This window comes from Anolis carolinensis, chromosome 6 (assembly GCF_035594765.1).
Source record: "Anolis carolinensis isolate JA03-04 chromosome 6, rAnoCar3.1.pri, whole genome shotgun sequence".
In the NCBI taxonomy this organism is placed as follows: Eukaryota; Metazoa; Chordata; class Lepidosauria; order Squamata; family Dactyloidae; genus Anolis; species Anolis carolinensis.
The window spans coordinates 92,112,414-92,132,647 of record NC_085846.1 but is presented as its reverse complement, the minus strand read 5'-3'; the positions used below and the strand labels follow the sequence as shown (position 1 = coordinate 92,132,647).

The window sequence follows — 20,234 nt, the reverse complement described above, 5'->3', positions numbered from 1 at the left end:
ATTGGCCCAAAGACAATGTAAAGACAGCAAGTCAGAACTTAAAACTGGTTTCTTTGTCATTGTCCCTCGAAGGCCCTCAAAGCTAACAGTCTGAAGGAGCTGCCAAGCTTATAAAATGCAGCAGTAGACAAGGGTTCAATTCCCAAGAATCCATAAAAGAAAAGTAATTTCAGCTCAAAGATCTGACACTGCTGCCTTGAGACTAGATAGAGCTTTATAATCCCATAGAGAACGCAAACCCTAATCTGCTTCATGTACAGGATGAAATCTGCTACTAAGCTTATTTGTAAGTTTTTATGCAAATTTTAATATACTTAACACTGGCTTAAAATGACAGAAAGCCATGGGGTGACCTTGTAGGCTAGATTTAGTTATGCCAAATATCAGAAAACAAATATGGGGTCCATAAACCTATTATACATACATGTCTCAAAGGTATTTTTTTGACAGAAATTCAACCCATAAAACCCTGGCACTTCACAATGTATAAGCCTTGCAAGGGCTCGGCAGTCCCTCTGTCAGCTTTGCGAGACTTTCAAAGAGCCGACAGTAAGTCACTATTAAAAATGGCTGTTGCCATTCTCAAAATGGCAGGCACACTATTCTTTGCACCCCCCACGTTGCAAACCCACGGACCCAACTCTTCAAATGAACAGATCTTCGCCTTCTATTTAGTTCTTCCCAAGTGTCCCTCTATACATTATTAAAGGAAAAAGAAAGCATCTTTATTGCAGGCACTTAAGATTTACCCTCAACTTACTACAATCTCTTGAAAAAATGGTTGTATATGATTATCAATTTCCCAAGAAAGTACAAGGTTAGCTATAGCTGCATTTAATGTCCTTTCCTGTCCATTGCATGAGCTAATCTTACATACACCAGACTGTATCCACTAGCTAAACAAACACAATCATAAATACAAACATACACCTCTCTCATGCCAGAAAATCCAATGAGGCAAGATACAATCAATTGCCTCTGTTCAACTGCAAAAAATATAGCCCACGTGAAGTAAAATTAGTTTTATGGCGATATTGTTTTACAGTCCAGTAAAATTTGGCAGGTGTATAGTTTTATTACAAGATCTTCAGGAAAATGATTTAGAACCTTGTTCTACACAGCAGCTTTTTAAAAATTTGTTTTTTTTTCTTGTGCTGAGAGGATACAACTGTCTTGTATCTGCTACAACCTGCCACTTAAAAAATGGACAAACTAGAAAAAAGGAAACAAACATTTTTCTCACAATATGATCTAATAATAGTAATGACTGTTTCATACATTTTTATTTACAAGCGAAGTAACAATTTGCTGTCTCAGAATTTTTAAAAACAAAAACAGTAGATGAGAAGTCAGAAGAAAAGGTTCTGCTTTTATTAAAAGCTTTCCAAATTTCATTCCTGAAACTTCCTAAGACTTTCAACTGGTAAATTGGAATGAGAGTCAAGATAGCCTTCTCAACGCCACCATCTGTTTTATTCAGCACTTATTTTAATTATCTGCAAAATTTGTTACAGAAAAACAGCCGCATTAAATCTGTGACGTTCTAAAAATGAATGTAAGTCCAGGCATGCATTTCATGTCATTAAAGAACCATTCTCACAGTGTGATTTTCTCCCAGTCATTGAGAAAGTCTCCCAGGAGACATCAGGTTCATTAGATCTTCCTTCCAGGATGGAAATGGCGACAAATGTTGGAGGAGATCCAACCTCCCTCGAGTGTATCTGTATGTCTGGGAAATCCTCAAGCCCTAGAAACGTTATTCTAATTCCTCATTTTTTGTGTGTTTAGTTAGCAAAAAGAAGCAGTTTGAAGTCCCAGGGTGTTCCAGCTCCTTGGCAGAAACTTTGGACTTTGTTGGGTTGGGAATCTGTCCTTATTGTGATGTTAAAGACTTTGGGTTCAGTGGGTTAAGATTAATAACAGTTGGTCCTCCACATTTGTGGATCTGTCTACTATGGATGTTATCTCTAGAAATCTAAGTATTTTCTGAAAGCTGACCATGAAGTCATTCTGGAGAACCTAGAGATTCCTAGACAGAACACCTCTCTTGGATCTCTAGATCCTCCAAAGCAATTCTAGAGCCATCCTTCATAGACATTTATGATAAGAATCATGCTAAAGAACCTAGTGGTTACTAGGGCACATCAACACTGACCTGTTACCATGCAATGCTTAAATTTCAGGGCAACATGACCTGTTCAGAGAAAAATGTGAAAACTCTCAGGCCCCTTCCACACAGCTGAATAAAATCCCACATTATCTGCTTTGAACTGAGATATATGGCAGTGTGGATTCAGATATACCTGTTCAAAGCAGATATTGTGGGTTATTCTGCCTTGATATTCTGGGTTATATGGCTGTGTGGAAAGGCCCCTAGATGCTTTAGATCAGCTGTTTCTTAGGAACAGCAGTTTTAGCCACAGCTCTCAAAAGTAGAGACTGGCAGATAGGGTTTTGTTTGTTTGCTGGATCTAAATCTTTGACAAATGTAGTTAGCCTCCATGAAAAGATCCAGCTTTCTCGAACGGACATGACAGCCAGATTGCCAATTTATACAGTATTGAGCAGAGTAAGAATTACATGTACTGTACATCATTTTCCTGAGGCTTTTTATATTTCTTTTGAATGTGATCTCAGACTGCTCTATAAGACTGTTACAGTGAGGAGCTTGCCATCAATTGTGTATGATGTCTCAAACATGATACAACTACATATTTTGAAAAAATATAACTATAGACTGGCATCCTGTTAGTGGCATGTGCAAGGACAGTTTTTAAAAATTACAATGGGGAAGAGTTTTATTCAACTAATGACAGCATAAATACGTTTCCACACACAGGATCCCTATGGATGCAGTGGTGCATCAAATACACAGTAGCACATGAATGAACATTACCGATACAGGTTGAGAATTTCTTATCTCAAATGTTTGGGATCAGAAGTGTCTTGGATTCCAAATTTTGGCATACCTGTAATACGTATATGTATTTAATAAGTCTAAACATGAAATTCATTTATGATTCATATATCCATTATCTACAAGGCTGGAATGCAATTTTATACACAATATTTAATGGTTTTGTGCCTGAAACAAAGTTTCAGTACAATGAACCATCAGAAAGCCAAGGTGTCATTAGCCACCCATGTTAACCATTTTTGCATCTAAAAACTCAGTCAACCCACTTCAGGCCTAATTGGGAATAGATAACAATCCCTTGTCTAGAAATCTGTGCAGCAAAAAGAAATAAATTCCATGTGTGACAAGGTACATCTAAACTGCCGGGGTTTGGTTCCTGGATCTTTCATGGATACCAAAATCTGGCCGCTCAAGTCCCAAGTATCATACCAATGGCATGGTAAAATGATGCCCATTATATAAACTGGCAAAATCAAGGTTCGCTTTTGGGAATTCTTTTTTAATGTTTTCAAATGGTTGAATCCATGGATGCAAAGGGCCGTTTGCATCTAGATTCAGTCATTCTAGAAGATCCACTGCAATCAATCAGACTTAATTCCATAAAGGCTAAATCTGGATATGAGAACAAATGGCCTGTAGTGAACTGAGATGACCTGGGACTACATGAGATCAGGGTTTGTATCTCACCAGCTCGGCCATGGAAAACCATTGGGTGATCTTTGGAAAGCCACTCTCTCTCCACCTTACAGAACAACAATGGAAGAAACTTGCCAAGAAAACGCTATCATAGGGTCATCATACATCAGAATCACCTTGAAGGCACATAACATTGAATCTGGATCCAAGTTATAGACTTTAAGACATCAAACATTAGAAAATGAAGGAAAAGAAGGCAAGAGTAGTACTGAATACATTGGAAGACAAATGTTCTCAGTTTATACAGTTTTTAAAAGAACATGTAGTAAAAATGCATAATCATAGAATCATAGAATAGTAGAGTTGGAAGAGACCTCATGGGCCATCCAGTCCAACCCCCCGCTAAGAAGCAGGAAATCGCATTCAAAGCCCCCCGACAGATGGCCAGACAATTCTGCAGACAATTCTGAGCATCAATGAATCATAAAGGTGATCAAGATTTACATCATACCTAGGCCACAACTGCTTTTTCTTTTCCCACCTCCCCAAAAAGAAAAAGCAACACAGGTTTTGCTTTTTTTAATGAATGTTAGAAAACTGTAAATCTCCAACCTTTCTTCCAATTTCACTGTTCTTATGTGTGTGTGTTTTTAAAAAAATACAAATTCTTCTTGTCAGGACCATAAAGATTCTCCCTCTCTGGAAGGAGTATGTGAAAAAGGGCAGGAACAACTCCTGTTATTCTATTTGGAATGAAGTTAGGCATTTCAGAGCTGGACAGGACAAGCTCAGTTCTGATTATTTTGACCTTTTCCGCTGCTAGAGTCCAGGTGACAATGGAGAAGTCTGTGAAATACAGTGCCAATGAACAAATGCCCATCATATACTGCAGCACAGGAACTTCCTTGAATTATCGAACCATCGTCAACATACACTTGGGTGACAGTGGGCTTCTCAGACAGAATGTTCTGAATACGAATTACCTGAAAGAGCAAAAATGGATGCTGGTTAACACTTAACCCTTTTGGAGGTTCCAGAAATGATCTCACCTTATGTTAGCATATCTTTTCCACCTATGCTTCCTTCCCTCATTTATTTTTCAGTCACAGGAGGGTATATTTTGACTACACATTAGAAGCGTGGTGGGACTCCTTCCCTGGGAATTTTCAAACCCCCGTGAAAAGGTTTACCTTAAGGCTACCACATGTTAAAAATGACTTGATGGCACACAAAAATAACAAAATGAATAGTTTCCATTGCGTGTCTTTTTTTTTTTTTGCTGATTGTCCTTATGTTATTATTGCCTTTAAAAAATTGGAGAAACATTAAAAACTATACATGCCCCCTTATATATTTATCACCCATCTTGCTAAAATAATTTCTTACCTCTGAACCAGGAGGGTTCTCTGGATCATAGAAGATCAACTTCATGCCATTGGGATGGCCTCCTATCCAAATGTCTTCAGTGTAAGGATCAATTGATATGTTATCAACTATACTGTCCAACTGCAACGTCTAAAGTGCACAGGAAAAACTATAAAACATTCAAGGAAAACTTGCAATAGCCACATGCAATGCTGAAAACAATTACGTGCACTGTAACTAGTACATCTGCAGGGGTTCTACTCTATATATTCAACTATAAGTCAATCTCATGGACAATTCGAGGGCAGGCTTGGAACCCAAACCTTGATTTATCCATGGATCATAGCACACTTCTGGATACTTCCAACTGTCCTAGTCCCCTAAGAAAAGATTCTTGAAGTCTGAGAAGTCACCGAAAAGGCCCTGAGTAATGTAACTACACAAATATTTCAGGCACAATTCAATCTTGTGGGGCTATGCTAAACACTGCTTCTTAATTCCATGAATGTCTATGGGCAGCCATAATTATTTTCTCTATACCCCAGTGGCCTTGCCCTATGTCTTAAACCCTCCTGCATGGTTCTTGGTATGAACCTCAAGGATTTGTTTGCCCATTTTAAGCTCTCCTATGGAGGCACATGTCCACCAGACTAATATTTACTGGACTTCGTGGTTGTCCCAGTTCTTTTAGAGAATGTCACCAACAGCTCATTGATATCGACACACAGCAGAATATTCTGCACATACACATGTGCCAACAATATTTATTCCCTCATGTTAATTACATTAACGGCACTCTATGCAGTCATGCTGGCCACATGACCTTAAAGGCGTTTGTGGACAACACCGGCTCTTAGCTTAGAAACGGAGATGAGCACCACACTCCAGAGTCAGACATGACTGGACTTGATGTCAGGGAAACCTTTACCTTAATGTTAATGAATGGATGTGTACACATGCAGACATACTGTAACCAAAATGATATTTTAAAGCAGGAAGAAACTGCCCAACATGCCCATTTTGTTTTGGATATGCAGACCACACGTAGCTTACCTTCAAAGGAGACAAACTGAAATTGGCATGTTTTTCAAAGACATGAATGCTATGGCTCATTGAATCAGAAACGTAGACATGCCTTGAAATGAAACAAGAAGGTTGAGTGTTTTTTCATTAATGCTTCCCAGTGTTTAAGAACTCTGGCTAGCAACACATTGAAAAACTTCATAACAGGAGCACAAAATTAATAGTTATGATGCATATGGTTGGTTAGGTTGACATTTCAAGCAGTTTCGATGCAATTAAAAGAAAAAATGTTCATTCTTCCCTTAACTCTATCCAAAGCTCATGAAGAGGTATAAGATATACTGCTATCTGTATATCAATTATTGATCTCAACTTCCTGAGCACATTCTTAAATTGTATAGGGAGGCTAAGAGAAATATTGTGGGATTTCCCCTTCTCCCCCCCCCCCCCCTTTTTTTTTTTTTTTTTTTTTGCTTTTGGAAATCATTTTGCTTTGTCACCCAAATGTCACCCAACTAATTTATTTATTTATTTATTTATTTATTTATTAAAGTCATTTCTATCCCGCCTTTCTCATCTGGAGGGAATCAAGGTGACATACAGATCTGGCAAAAATTCAATGCCGATAAAAACAATACAACTATGTTGTACGTATTATGATTTGCCCGGATGATGACTTGTCCAGTTGAGATTCAAAAATAAACCGTAGTTTACTGAGACTAGCAGAAGAGAGGAGGAAAAATACACACACCCGATTTCGTCACATAATCAGAGCAACAGAGACTTTTTAAAAATAAGGGCAAGCTATTGGTGGCCTTTCAGATATTGCTGGACTCCAGTTCCCATCATTCTTCACCATAGGCTTCCTGCCATGCTTTCAAATTTTACAGCTATTCTCAGATACTGTATAATGTTAAATCTTTGATGAACACATCCAAATGGAAATATTGAAGGATGAGTCCTTTTCCTTTGTGTGCTCAAACATAGATTAAGCACATTTAAAGTCTAGGCATCACTTATTTTCCTCATTAAAGTTGATGTCAAGTACAGTATTAGAACCTTATTGCATTTCAGGAAAACACATTTAGCAAAGGCAAAGAATGAAAGAATAGCAAGCTAACAGCGTAAACAGACATCTGTTTGGAGATAGGACAATAGCAATGCTCTTCACTGAGAAATTTATGGATGCTGCTTTATACTATTCCGCAATATTTCTGTAAAATTTAGCACTGGAGGACATTTGAGCTCTGATGCATGCAAGGGATTTCCATCTAGTTCTTGGAAATGTTGATTTTGCGGAATACAACTCCTAGTTGAAACGGCTTTGCTCAAGATATGCTGATCTACAGACATGACACAGTTGACCACGGCCTTCACAATGATGGTTGCCAACTTGTGTCGAAGCTTTCTTAGAAGTTTCATGCCACTTGTTACCTAGTCCATAATCTATTCATTCCATCTCCAAGAAAACCAGTCTTACTGGAAAGATTATTACAAAAACTACATTCTGAAGCTAATAACCTTCACTGTCGTTTTTTTTCCTTTCTTTCAAATTTAGTTATTTTAATATTTTCTTGCTACATTTTCTTCATCTATATCAAAAATCTGAGTATAACTTTATGGGGTTTTTTTTTCAAGATATGATGTGGATATTTTAAAAACACACAAAAAAGACCTTACTGCATAAGTCATGCTGTCTTAAAAAACAAAACACCTACTTTCCGTCAGGTGAAATGCCAATGCCACCAGCAAAGTAAAATCCTCCTGCCACTTCTTTAACTTCTTTTGGACTGTAGTAAACAACATTTGCCCAGTTCAAACCCAGGAACATCTCCAAAAACTTTAAAATTTGTTCACGGAAGTAATAGTCATTGGCAGCATAGAAACTATCAGGGCTCAGGGCCACAATATCATTCACACTGCAAAACAGCAAAGATGAAAGAGAGGAATACATTACTGTGATGGTATAGGCTTTCATATAAACCCAAAGTAGGAAAAGTGTGGCCCACAGGACACTTGTCACCCCTGGACCTCACATTTGTGAAACTCCTGCCACTTTCCTAAAGTTTCTTAGAGCACAATTTCAAGAAAAATCTGGTGCATTTTTGGCCAAAAGCTGCATAGAAAGCCACTAAGCACATTCCTTCCCCACCCAATGCTTGTTTTCATTTATGTTCCTTTAAACATGGTAACATGGGAGAAATGACGTAGCAAAACATGTTGATGGAGACTGGCAAAATATGGGGACATTTCAATACAATGGGTAGGATCCATGTTGTGGTCAGGGAGGGATTTAGCCCTGGACGCCAAACAATTGCCCAACAAGATATAGATAAGGACAAATATCCTGAGGATCAAGGAATCTTTAAGTTCTCCAGTGCAATACTATGGTCAACATCCATCAGAGGTTGACCACAGATGGATACTTACAAGTATCTACAGCAGTGTTATCTCCAGGAGGCTCCAGTTCCTACAGTGCAACTCTTAGGCAGGAAGAGTTGCACTGGAGAACCTTGAGAATATATTTATCAAATCTGCAAAGGTTAAACTTCCAGATGTGAAGGGACAACTGTAACCCAAAATCAGTGGTCTCTGAAATCCATCACCAATCAAGCCAGTCTGATTCTCCCACTCCACACACCAACCTCCCACCACTTAATATGTTACCTTGTGCTCCCTTCAGCTCCTACCTGCCATGATGTTCCCTATTGCAATCCATGTCCCCTCCACCTTACCTTAAAAGAAAACCCCTGACCATTCGTCGCTTGGTACCTTGGCAGGAGATCATGTGTGATAGTTTTAAGATGCACCAGAGAATTGTCATCCTCAACAAATCTAAAAATCTCCACCGTTGCCTTGTAGTGTGGATGATTTACGACAAAAAGGTACACTGTATCATCTAGGGAGAAACACATGGTTAAGTGAGTTTGGCAACACTTGGAATAGAACACAGTTACTCTTCAGAGCTTATACAGTCAGCCCTCAAATTCCTAGGGTTATAGATTTAAGACTCTTATAAAAGTTGAAAGACGGAATAAAAACTGATCATTTTTTACCTGAAAAATTCTAGAGATTCCTAGAGCACATCTCTAGAAATCTGGAAGTCCTCCAGAATGACTCTTATGACCACCTTCTGGTGGAAACTGACTATAGGAGAACCTAGATATCTCTAGAACATTTTCATTAAATTGGACTTAATTTCTGTTTTAAAAGCACAACAATAGCAGTAAAGGGCACTCAAAACATAATAATATGGGATGCTACACTCCATTAAAAGCTTTTTCAACTACAACACAATACAAACAAATTTCCTTACATAAAAAAGATGTTTTTAGGGGCCATCAAGATTTCCCAGACAAAAGAGTTCCATAAATTGGGAGTAACCAATCTCACATGCCTAGGATGGCAGTGAGATTGAGAGAAAGACTTCTCCTACAGATCCTTTAACATCAGAATGCTGACATTATAAAATTATTTTTTTCTAGAGGAAAGACTCAATTTTTCTCATCTCTCCCCCCCCCCCCGCCACCCCCACCCCGCCCCAGTCTTCACATCTCAATCTAAGTTGAACTTCAAGAAGCTTTCAAATGCATCAAAAACACAACCCTTTGAGTCCAACTTCCACTATTTAAAAGCCTATAATATAGGAACTAGCAGTTCCAAAGAGGTCCTATAATAGCTTCAAATACTGGCAATTCTTGATGCATCAGGAATGAAAGGGATTGCCTCACTGCCCATGATGAAATATGTTTCCCCAATGTGAATGACTGAGGGTTCCTCCTAATTCCCCTAACTCAAACTATTGAGTCCTCTGTTAAAATTTTATCCCAGTATATGAAACTGACAGGTGAGATTTAAAGATAGTTAAAGGTAAAGATTTTCCCCTGACATTAGGTCCAGTCGTGTCTGATTCGGGGGGTTGGTGCTCACCTCAATTTCTAAGCCAAAGAGCTGGCATTGTCCGTAGACACCTCCAAAGTCATGTGGCCAGCATGACTGCATAGAGTGCCGTTACCTTCCTGCCAGAGCAGTACCTATTGATCTACTCACATTCGCATGTTTCCGAACTGCTAGGTAGGCAGAAGCTGGGGCTAACAGCGGGTGCTCACTCCACTCCCCGGATTCAAATCTGCAACCTTTCAGTCTGCAAGTTCAGCAGTTCAGCACTTTAATATGCTGCACCACCGGGGGCTCTGAGATTTCAAGATATGCCCTTTTAAATCTAAAAAAGCATGAGACCTAAAATGCTAGATTCTCCCACTTTTTCTTTCCCCTGATTCTCTTCATAAGTCTGCTATAATAAGAAAGCCTTATGGTGTCCACAAGCCTAAGCAGAAGAACACATACATGTTATCTTCAGACCTTGGACATCTTTTACTACTACTCCTATACTCATTGGCCACTGGCTGAGAAATTCTGGTCCCCAAAGTAACTTTTCAAAGCTCTCTACCTAGACTTTAATGAGTAGCTTCAAAGCAACAGAGAAAATTGAGCTGCAACTTGTAAACAATAAAAAGGAAAAAAGACTTTGGCTACCCAGTGGTTCCAGGTGGAAAAGGTGGTCTCTTGTTGCAATTGTTTCCTTTATAGCCCAAATCAACTTACCTTTATCAATGTATACGCTGATCCCATGAGGATTTAAAGATGCCAGATCAAAGCCACGGCTGATTCGTAGCTCAATTGGTCGGGGATTTTCTTCATTTAAGTCCATTAGTAATAGCTCCCCCCTTTTATCGGGGGCAAAGCTTTTCAACCCAGGGAATTTTAAGCCCTTGAAAACAAAAAGTAGAACTTTTGTTGCACAACTGTTAAAAACAGTCCACTAGAATTGCAAAACCAACAACCTGTCACTGGTTTGTGGACATATTTCTTGATACCTCCATCCTGTCTTTTAGGGAGGAAAAAACCTAAAACATGGTTATGGGACCAAGCATTTAAGCAGTAACTATAGCAGTGCAATAATTGAGAACTTGACGGACTAATGGACCTATCCTGGGCTACAATATGGCACTTGCATGGTTTTAATAGTTGTTTTACTACTCCTGTAGTACAGTGCTTCCCAAAGTGAATGATATTGCCCTTGGGGAGGCACTGGAATAAAAGTAAGGATGCAATGGAAGACTAAAGAAAGAGAAGACAATTTTGAATAGCCACTCATATCTGTTCCAATAGTTTTGTAACAACTGAGTTAAAGTCGCAGTGATTACTTTAGTGGCTAAGTCTGCTGACAGGTATTAATCAAATGTTTGCAGGCAACTATGCCAGGCATTGTCAGGAAGTCAAGCATGTATCTGAAGAATATGTGCGTGTAAGGTCTTATTTAGAATACAAAACTATAAATAGGTGATATATATGAAATCTAATTCAGACTGTTTCTGAATTGTGTGACAAGCGGTTAATAATAATGCAAGTGCAATAAGTGCTGCTGAAAAAATGTAGAGCTGAACATTAATAAATGGATAACATCACACCAGGTTCATTTTTCTCATTTAGGAATTATTTGTAATTTTTATTTTAATCTTGCCCTCCGCTTTCTTAATTTTGTGTGTGTAATGTGGATGTTACTATAGTTGATTTTAATAAACAATTGTATACTTTCAAGCTACAAATTATCTTATTTACAATATCATCCTGTTTAACCATGCTGTAAGATGTAGGTAGAAATATAGATACACAAAATATGCACATTTGTCACTGCAGCTTTCTCTTTATTCACTGAAAGGAGCTCTGAGTCGATTTTTTTTTTGAAAAGGTAGGTGAAATAATTTTGGGAACTTGTGTTGTACTGCTTGCCTGTGCCTTGTTTACACCTGTTTCACAGATGTTTGTAATTCAGGATGTTGTGTTTCCTGCCCAATTGTAAAGGGTACTGTACTTCCCTTTTCTTTCCAAAAATCTTTATGTTTTATTACCATTTGTTTGAAAAGGGAGCACATAAGGCTTCTATGCCTCAATGTGGCAACATACACACATGAAAATCAGCATTAGGAAATCTGGTACCGAAGTTAGGAAACTTTTCTTTTGGCCATCTACATTATATCTGAGCTGCATTACCTGCAACAATAAAAGTAGGTGTTTACCTTCTGAATCTTACCAAAGTATCCTGTGTCTTTTCTCTCCTGCTTCCTACCTTAAGCTCATATACAGCACTGGTGAAACTGCCCTCTATTCTGCTCGAGACACCAAATATTCTGACAATGGCCAGGGTCACATGGTCTACTTGCAAGGTATTTATGACCATGCAAGTAAAAAAGGACAATAAGAGGAAATGTAGGGGTTTAATATGAGAAAAATAAATAAAAGGATTTGGAATACAAGATATCCTGTTCTACCCTGTTAATTTAAGGGCGGAGAGAAGGCTGGGATTTTTTAACACAACAATGGCTTTCAAGTTGCGCTATGCAATGTTCCAAGAATCCTACCTGGGCTTCTAAATCTTTTCTTCTCTATCCATATTGTTTACCAAGCGAACAACCTGCGATCACAACAGGAGCCAACGTAGTCTTGTGTTAACTAGGGGCCTACGAGACCAGCATTAAAATCCCCTATCAGTCATGGAAACCCACTGGGTGACCCTGGAGAATCACAATCTCTTAGCCCTCACAAGGAAAGTAATGGCAAACCTCCTCTGAATTAATCTTAATAGCAATAATTATTTTATTTCTGTTGTCAGTAAAGAACAACATTCAGAAAACAGGGGAATTCCAGGCAGGAAACAATCAGGGCCAGCTAACAGCTCCCTCAGGCAATTCCCTCAGGCAGGAAACACCCAGGCTTTGAATCTGCAAGGCCATTAAATGCTAATCAAGGTGGCCAATTGAAATATTCACACTTTTCTCACACAGACAATAGTTGTTTCTCTCACCCTGGGCATTCCACAGATATATAAACATCACTTGCCTAGTTTCCAACAGACCTCACAACTTCTGAGGATGCCTGCCACAGATGTGGGTGAAACATGAGGAGAAAATGCTTCTGGAATATAGTCATGCAGCCTGGTAAACATACAGCAACCCAATTATTTTGTTACCTACCCCTCCTTATGATTTGAGGTGGTGTACAACATGGTTAAACACAAAGATAAAATATAATACTATTAAAATGAATATATTAAAATATCTAGTACAAAAATTAAATACAATACTAATAGAATGTAAAGGGTAGGCCTGTAGGAAGAGATAGGTCAGGAACGTCCAACCTTTTGGCTTCCCAAAGTCACATTGGAAGAAGGAGCATTGTCTTGGGTCACACGTAAAATACACTAACACTAATGATAACTGATGAGCAAAAGCAAAATAAGGAGACTGTGCATAATTTGTGATATCTGCCACCACGGATAAACAGGTCTTATGGCTGAACTCTTGCAATGCGAATTACTGATAATTCTGATATTTGTAGACACAGACGAGTAATAAGTCATCAATGCATTTGGCTTACTGAAATTACATAGAGCGATAGCTATTCTTTAGAGCCAGCATGATGTAGTGGTTCGAGTAGTGGGCTACAACTCGAGTAGTGGGCTACAAACCAGAGTTTGAATCTCTGTTCAGCCACAGAAAACTTTTCAGATGTGGGAAGAAAACTTACTGCACTAATGAAAGCGAGGCCATTGGGAAGTATTTCAATATCTTCAGCACCATTCTCTGCAAAGGAAAAAAATCTCAATCAAAAATGTTAAAGAGATAGTTGCCTGTTTTCACATCAGCAAGGTGGGGAAATGATAACCATTTAAATATGACATGCAAAGGACCTACCAATTCCTTTAATAAGATGGCAATTTGGGAGCCGCTTTGGTTTCAGTTCTCGTGAACCACAAGCTCTTTGTCTGCAAGAGAAAGGCAGGAGAAAATCTTAATGCACAGTGGAAAAAAGATATAAGAACACAACAGCTGCACAGTTGTATCACATTAAAAGTGCATTAATGTAACAGCCTGCTTCCACACCAATTAAACAATTGAGGAAGAAGCAAGCTTGTTTTCTGCTGCTCCAGATACTAAAGGTGCATCTACTCCAGGAATGGGCAAACTTCAGCCCTCCTGGTGTTTTGGATTTCAAATTCTAGAAATCCCAGCCATTTTACTGGCTGTTAGGAACTATGGGAGTTGAAGTTTAAAACACCTGGAGGGACAAAGTTTGCACTGTAGAACTGATGCAGTTTGACACCACTTGAACTGCCATGGCTCAATGATATGGGATCATAAGTGTTGTAGTTCTTGGGCCTTCTCTGCCAAAGAGAGCTGGTGCTTAACTAAACTGCAGCTCCCAGGATATCACACTATCAACCATTTGCACTTAAAGTGATGTTAAGATGCATTAATTCAACAGTGTAGATGCACCCTAAGACATGGAACAATGAATTGAAATTACAGGAAAAAAGATTCCACTTTAACATAAGGAAAAACTTCCTGGCAGTAAGAACTATTCAACAGTGGAATATACTACCTCAAAGTCTCCTTCTTGTGATGTTTTGGAACATAGTCTGGATAGCCATCTGTCAAGAGTACTTTGATTGTGTCTTCCTGCACAGCAGGGGATTGGATGGCCCTTGTGGTTCTTCCAACTCTATGATTCTATGAAATTGATCTAAAATCCCGGAGCGAGAATATAAAGGCAACTGTCCAATTCAGCTGTTATTCCTCCTAGATGTTACCAAAACTCAGTCTGGAGCTACACCACCCTATATCCCAGGATCCAATCCTAGATTAACTGCTTTTCCCAGATCATCTGGAAGTGTAGACTCATATAATCCAGTTCACATAATTTAGGATTAGGTTCTAGGATATAGGGCAGTGCAGATCCAGCGTCAGAATAGTGGGGTAAAACTCAGCCTCCCCCCTTGAGAGTCTCTCTGCCCTTCCTCAGATTTCCACTCCTCATAACACTATAGTTTTTGTAGATATTTAATTCCCTCGTTCTCAAAGGCTGAAATGTCTTTTGAAATATCTCTTCTGTAACAGGAATTTGGGCAACTTCCAATTCGGTCTCTCTCAAGTATCACTCATGGTCAGTAAACAGTGCTTTAGGACAAAATAAGATGTATTAACAGCTCCACATATTTGCCTGTGGCCCAGGGTACTAATGAAATCTCTCCTTCCAGAACATCTCTGAAATGTAATGCAACCCTCCATCTGAAATATATACCAAATCCATGGCTCACTCCCATTTTATTTTATTTTAATTCTTAATTTATATTCCACCTTTCTCATAGCACAGGACCCAATGTGGTTTACAACCCAAATTAGAACAAAATACAGTTTTTAAAAAAACTATTAACAATGCCTTAAAAGTAACCATTAAATACAACATACCATTAAAAACAATACATAAATAAAATACCCATATCCTGTAGAGATGATTAATTCCAAAGTGGATGTTCCACCAGTTTCTTCCTGTAAAATTAGTTTATCTAAATCTAACAGAACAAGCCTTTACAGGTCTACTGAAAAGATAGTCACACCAATTTGGGAGCTTATTACCACTAGAGTATATACATCATTCCAACAATTTTGGGACCAAAACTACCAGAATCCCCCAGTCAGCAGAGGCAATTCCAATAGTCCTTAAAAGTAGCTTTTTCCAAGCTCTGCTTCATCTTAATGTAATTAATGTAATCCGACATAAACAAGAATAAAATTGTCTGAGAAAACTAATCAAATACAATGAGCTTCCAAGTATTCCCACAACCTGCTACTTTATGATTATATGAACTGTTGTTATTTTAGAGACATTTCTGTCCCAGTAGCCAAAACTGCATTTGTAACACCAAGGACTTTACAAGAGCAGTGGTTTAGCATCGTATTGTTTTAAGACAGGCTTACAAAAGCTCCCATCCTTATCTTTTACTACTGCAGCCTTAGGCCCCATCTACACCACTATACAAAATCCAAATTGTTTGCTTTGAACTGGAATGGAGAAAGGAGCGAATAGTAAAATATTTTTCACTAACTATACTGTACTTTAGAAAATACCTTTGAACCATTTTTATGGATCTCACATCCCTAATAGTTAGTGAAAAATTTGTTACTATAACGAGAATAATGAAATTTCATTTCTATATTGTCATAGTAAGTGCTCATAATTACTATAATTGGGGAAACTTCAGGGGCTCCTTCCTCCCTCATTTGAAAGCTACTGGAGTGAACCTTGCTACAATGGTAGAACACATTTACCACTGTTAGCTCACCAAATTTCAGAACGTTTCACTTATCTATGGATTTCTGGGGAATTTTCAAAGTTTTTATAAACAACATTTTTGTAAAAAAAAAAACCTACAAGAGATATCTACTTGAATTTTATATACAATGCACAAAATAACTAGGGCTTCAATCCTCAAAAATTTCAGAAAGATTGACACATCTACAGATTTTGGGGGATTTTAAAAAGTTTAGACAAAAACAAATTTATCCCCCCCAAAAGCTACAACAGCAATCCCCTCGAATGTCTGTCTGTCTTTATGGCACACAACCACATAACTTCAACTTAGCACAGATTTATACTATTACAGTAGAGTCTCACTTATCCAACATAAACGGGCCAGCAGAATGTTGGATTAGCGAATATGTTGGATAATAAGGAGGCATTCAGCCTATTAAACGTCAAATTAGGTTATGATTTTAAAAATTAAGCACCAAAACATCATGTTATACAACAAATTTGACAGAAAAAGTAGTTCAATAAGCAGTAATGCTATGAAGTAATTACTGTATTTACAAATTTAGCACCAAAATATCACGATGTATTGAAAACATTGACTACAGAATGCGTTGGATAATCCAGAACGTTGGATAAGCGAGAATCTACTATACTTACTTTAGTATTCTTTGAAAATTCAATAATTTTATCCATTATTATTAGACTGACTCCAATGGCTAGCACCATTGGGGCTTTCAGATGCTGAGAACTGCATTCTGGGAAGTGTAGTTTAGGGCAGGACCGTTTGCATTCCCTGCAACAGGGGGCCTCACCTTCCCAGACTACATTTCTAAGAATGCTGTGTTTTGAGTCTCCTGCTCATTAACTTTGCTGTCCCACCCCCTAGTGCCTTTTCTTATGGCAATTGGGCCAAAGCAAAACAGGATTAGTTTTTTAAACACTTTCTGTTCTCTTGGCTTTACCAACGTTGCTTAATGCTTACACTGAATATTAAACTAATCTTGGGAGGCATCTTAATGTTATAGAATCTTAATGAAAATTATTGGTGAGTGTTTTGATTGAAACTTAAATCCCCTCCACCTTTCCTGCACGTTTCTAATATTGATTCGTATGCACGAATCCAATGAATTTGATATGAAATACAAAGAGTAACGATAATTTGGCACACCCCTATTAAACATATTTAAACAATTTGGTACTGACATTTCTTTTAAGCAGTTGAGGTTTAATTTGGTGCATATGTATGTGTATATGTATGTGTGTATGTATATATTTGGTTTCCCCTGAAGAAAAGCCATCTGAGTTTTAAATGCACTGAACTATAAGTTCTCTTATTCCTGTTACTTTGCAGAATGAACTTATCTTTTGGCATTTATTTCCAACAAATGCTTAGTAGTATTTTTTTCCCTCTGAAGGCAGCAAAGGAAGGAACACAACAACAAATTTTCTCTTTAAAGCATTCCTTCATTATAGTCTGTTGGGAAAATAATAATGTGATGATAACAATGGGCAAACAGCAAGCCATGGTTTTTCCTTCTCCATTGTTCCAAGGGATCTATTTAGCAGATGGGTTATCTATTAACTTCAGTTATTGTAAAAAAAAAATCACTATCTACTTCCACTTTAGTGCTGCATCAACAAAATTGCAACATAAGCTCATATTACAGAGCCCTCTTGCCAAAGTGCAAATAAGATAAAAAGAGAAATAAAGAGACCACTATGCATTCCTTTGCAATGTACTTCTCAGTATTCTTGCCTGATTTAATATAATAAATAATCACACACCAGCGTTTACTGTAACATTTACATAATATGGTAAATCACTCCTACTCATATTTAATATGCTACAGCAAAACTTGGTAATGGTACTATTTAATCTGATGTATAATTATTTAATATGTCCTGCTCACATATTTAATATGCTGCAACAAAACCTGATGGCTAACTCTTTACTATGATGTTAGTCCTACTTCTTAACATGTTAAGTTAGTCCTACTCACCAGCCTGTGTGTAAGAATCGAAGAATGATACGAAATGAATTTAACAAAATAATTAAGGATTTGTGTATGTTGCACGCCTTAAAATCAATGCCAATTTATGGTGGCCTAAGGCAAACCTATGGCAGAGTTTTCTTGGAGAGATTTATTCTGAGAAGTTTGCCATTGCCTTCCTTTGAAGCTGAGAGAGTGTGACTATGAATGCATCTACACTACAATGTTGAATGAATGCAGTTCGACATTGCCATAGCTCAGTGCAATGGAATGGTGGGAGTTGTAGTTTTACAAGGTGCTGGTGCCTCACTAAACAACTTCCAGGATCCCATAGCAATGAGCCAAGTCAGTCAAAGTGAGGGCAAACTGCATTAAGTTGACATTGTAGATACAGCCTTGCCCAATGTCACACCATGAGTTTCCATGGCTGAGCTGAGGTTTGAATCCTTGTTTCCCAGAGTCCTAGGCCCCTTCCACACCGCTGAATAAAAACCCACATTTTCTGCTTTGAACTGGAATATATGGCAGTGTGGACACAAATAACCCTGATCAAAGCAGGTATTGTGTGGTTTTCTGTCTTGATATTCTGCGTTATATGGCTGTGTGGAAGGGTTGTGTTAACCTGCCTTGAAATAAGGATTTTCTAAAGCTTCACTTTTGTTTCTTGAGAATGCTGGCTTGGGAGTTACTTGTTGCATTTACCTGCCCATCAGCAGCACAAATAATGAAGTTACTTGCTTATTATTTATGCTGTAAAGCAGCTTAGGGAATTCCTCTTCCAAGGGGCAACAACATAACTAGGCCTCAAAAATGTTCTATTTCAGTTATCATGTTTCCAACTGTGACAAATGAACATTTGCCCATATTGCTAACCAACAGGTTACAGCAGGTTTTACACTAGGTAGCATCTACACTCTAAAGTTAATGAACTGTAACACTGCTTTAACTGTGTTGTTGAAGGCTTTCATGGCCAGAATCACTGTGAGTTTTCTGGGCTGTATGGCCACGTTCCAGAAGCATTCTCTCCTGACGTTTCGCCTGCATCTATGGCAGGCATCCTCAGCGGTTGTGAGGTCTGTTGAAAACTAAGCAAGAGGGGCTTATATATCTCTGGAAAACCCATGGTGGCAGAAAGAACTCTTGTCTTCTGGAGGAAAGTGTGAATGTTGCAATTGGCCACCTTGACAGGCATTTAACAGCCTTGCAGTTTCAAGGACTGGCTGCTTCAATCAATGGGAATCCTTTGTTGGGAGGTGTTAGCTGGCCCTGGTTGTTTTCTGTCTGGAATTTTCCTATTTCCTGAGTGTTGTTCCCCCAGGCAGTAAGCAGTCAGTCCTTGAATCTGCAAGGCCATTCAATGCTAATCAAGGTGGCCGATTGCTACATTAACAGACAAGAGTTCTTCCTCCCACCCTGGACTTTCCACAGATATATAAACCCCTCTTTGCCTAGTTTTCAACCTGATGAATGCAGGCGAAACGTCAGGAGAGAATGCTTCTAGAACAGGCGTGGGCAAACTTCGACCCTCCAGGCGTTTTGGACTTCAACTCCCACAATTCCTAACAGCCTACCGGCTGTTAGGAATTGTGGGAGTTGAAGTCCAAAACACCTGGAGGGGCGAGGTTTGCCTATGCCTGTTCTAGAACATTGCCATACAGCCCGGAAAACTCGCAGCAACCCACTGCTTTAACTGCCCTGGAATCCTAATCCTGGGGATTGTAGTTTGTTGAGGCCTCAGCACACTTTGTTATGGAAGGCAAAAGACTGCCTATCGTTACAATTCCCACGGTTGCATAGCATTGAGCCATGGCGGTTAAAGCGGTGTTATAGCGCACTAACTCTAAAGTGTAGTCGCGCCTTTCCTTGGAGGGGACTCACCGGAGGGCCATGTAGCGTTCCCCGAGCAGAGCGGCCAGGAGGCCGACCATCGCCAGCACCAGGAGCGTCTTCATCGTGGCTCAAAGCCTCTGCAAACGAAGCGAGAGCAAACGGCGCTTCTTTTGAGTCCCGAAAGGGAGGCGAAAGCAGACTTCGAAGTGCCTCCCACTCGTGGGAAAGCCCCGCCTTCGTTCCTTTGCAAAGTTAGAGACCCCGGCCTCACTTTTGCGCCTCCGAAGCTGCAGACCAACCGGGAGTGGAGGGAGGAGGGT

The 20,234-nt window shown here is 38.9% G+C and overlaps 1 protein-coding gene across 1 annotated transcript; it reads right to left on the bottom strand.

Annotated features, from left to right (window-relative positions):
* Positions 1–1,451: 1,451 nt before the first annotated feature.
* LOC100551677 (serum paraoxonase/arylesterase 2) lies at positions 1,452–20,234 on the bottom strand. The gene is made up of 9 exons (XM_003221984.4): positions 19,963–20,234; positions 13,696–13,766; positions 13,529–13,584; positions 10,547–10,712; positions 8,714–8,840; positions 7,660–7,860; positions 5,972–6,053; positions 4,940–5,068; positions 1,452–4,536 (listed from the first exon to the last, which is right to left on the bottom strand). Exons 1-9 carry the CDS (start codon positions 20,034–20,036, stop codon positions 4,342–4,344), a joined length of 1,101 nt encoding a protein of 366 aa, XP_003222032.2. The 5' UTR covers positions 20,037–20,234; the 3' UTR covers positions 1,452–4,341.

Bases quoted from the DNA above. Each gene is read 5' to 3' on its own strand.
- LOC100551677 (XM_003221984.4), bottom strand. From the start codon at position 20,036: ATGAAGACGCTCCTGGTGCTGGCGATGGTCGGCCTCCTGGCCGCTCTG. The intron at 13,585-13,695 runs GTAGGTCCTTTG...TTTCCTTTGCAG, and splicing joins CCATCTTATTAAAGGAATTG to AGAATGGTGCTGAAGATATT. The intron at 5,069-5,971 runs GTAAGCTACGTG...TGTGCACTTTAG, and splicing joins TCAGTTTGTCTCCTTTGAAG to ACGTTGCAGTTGGACAGTAT.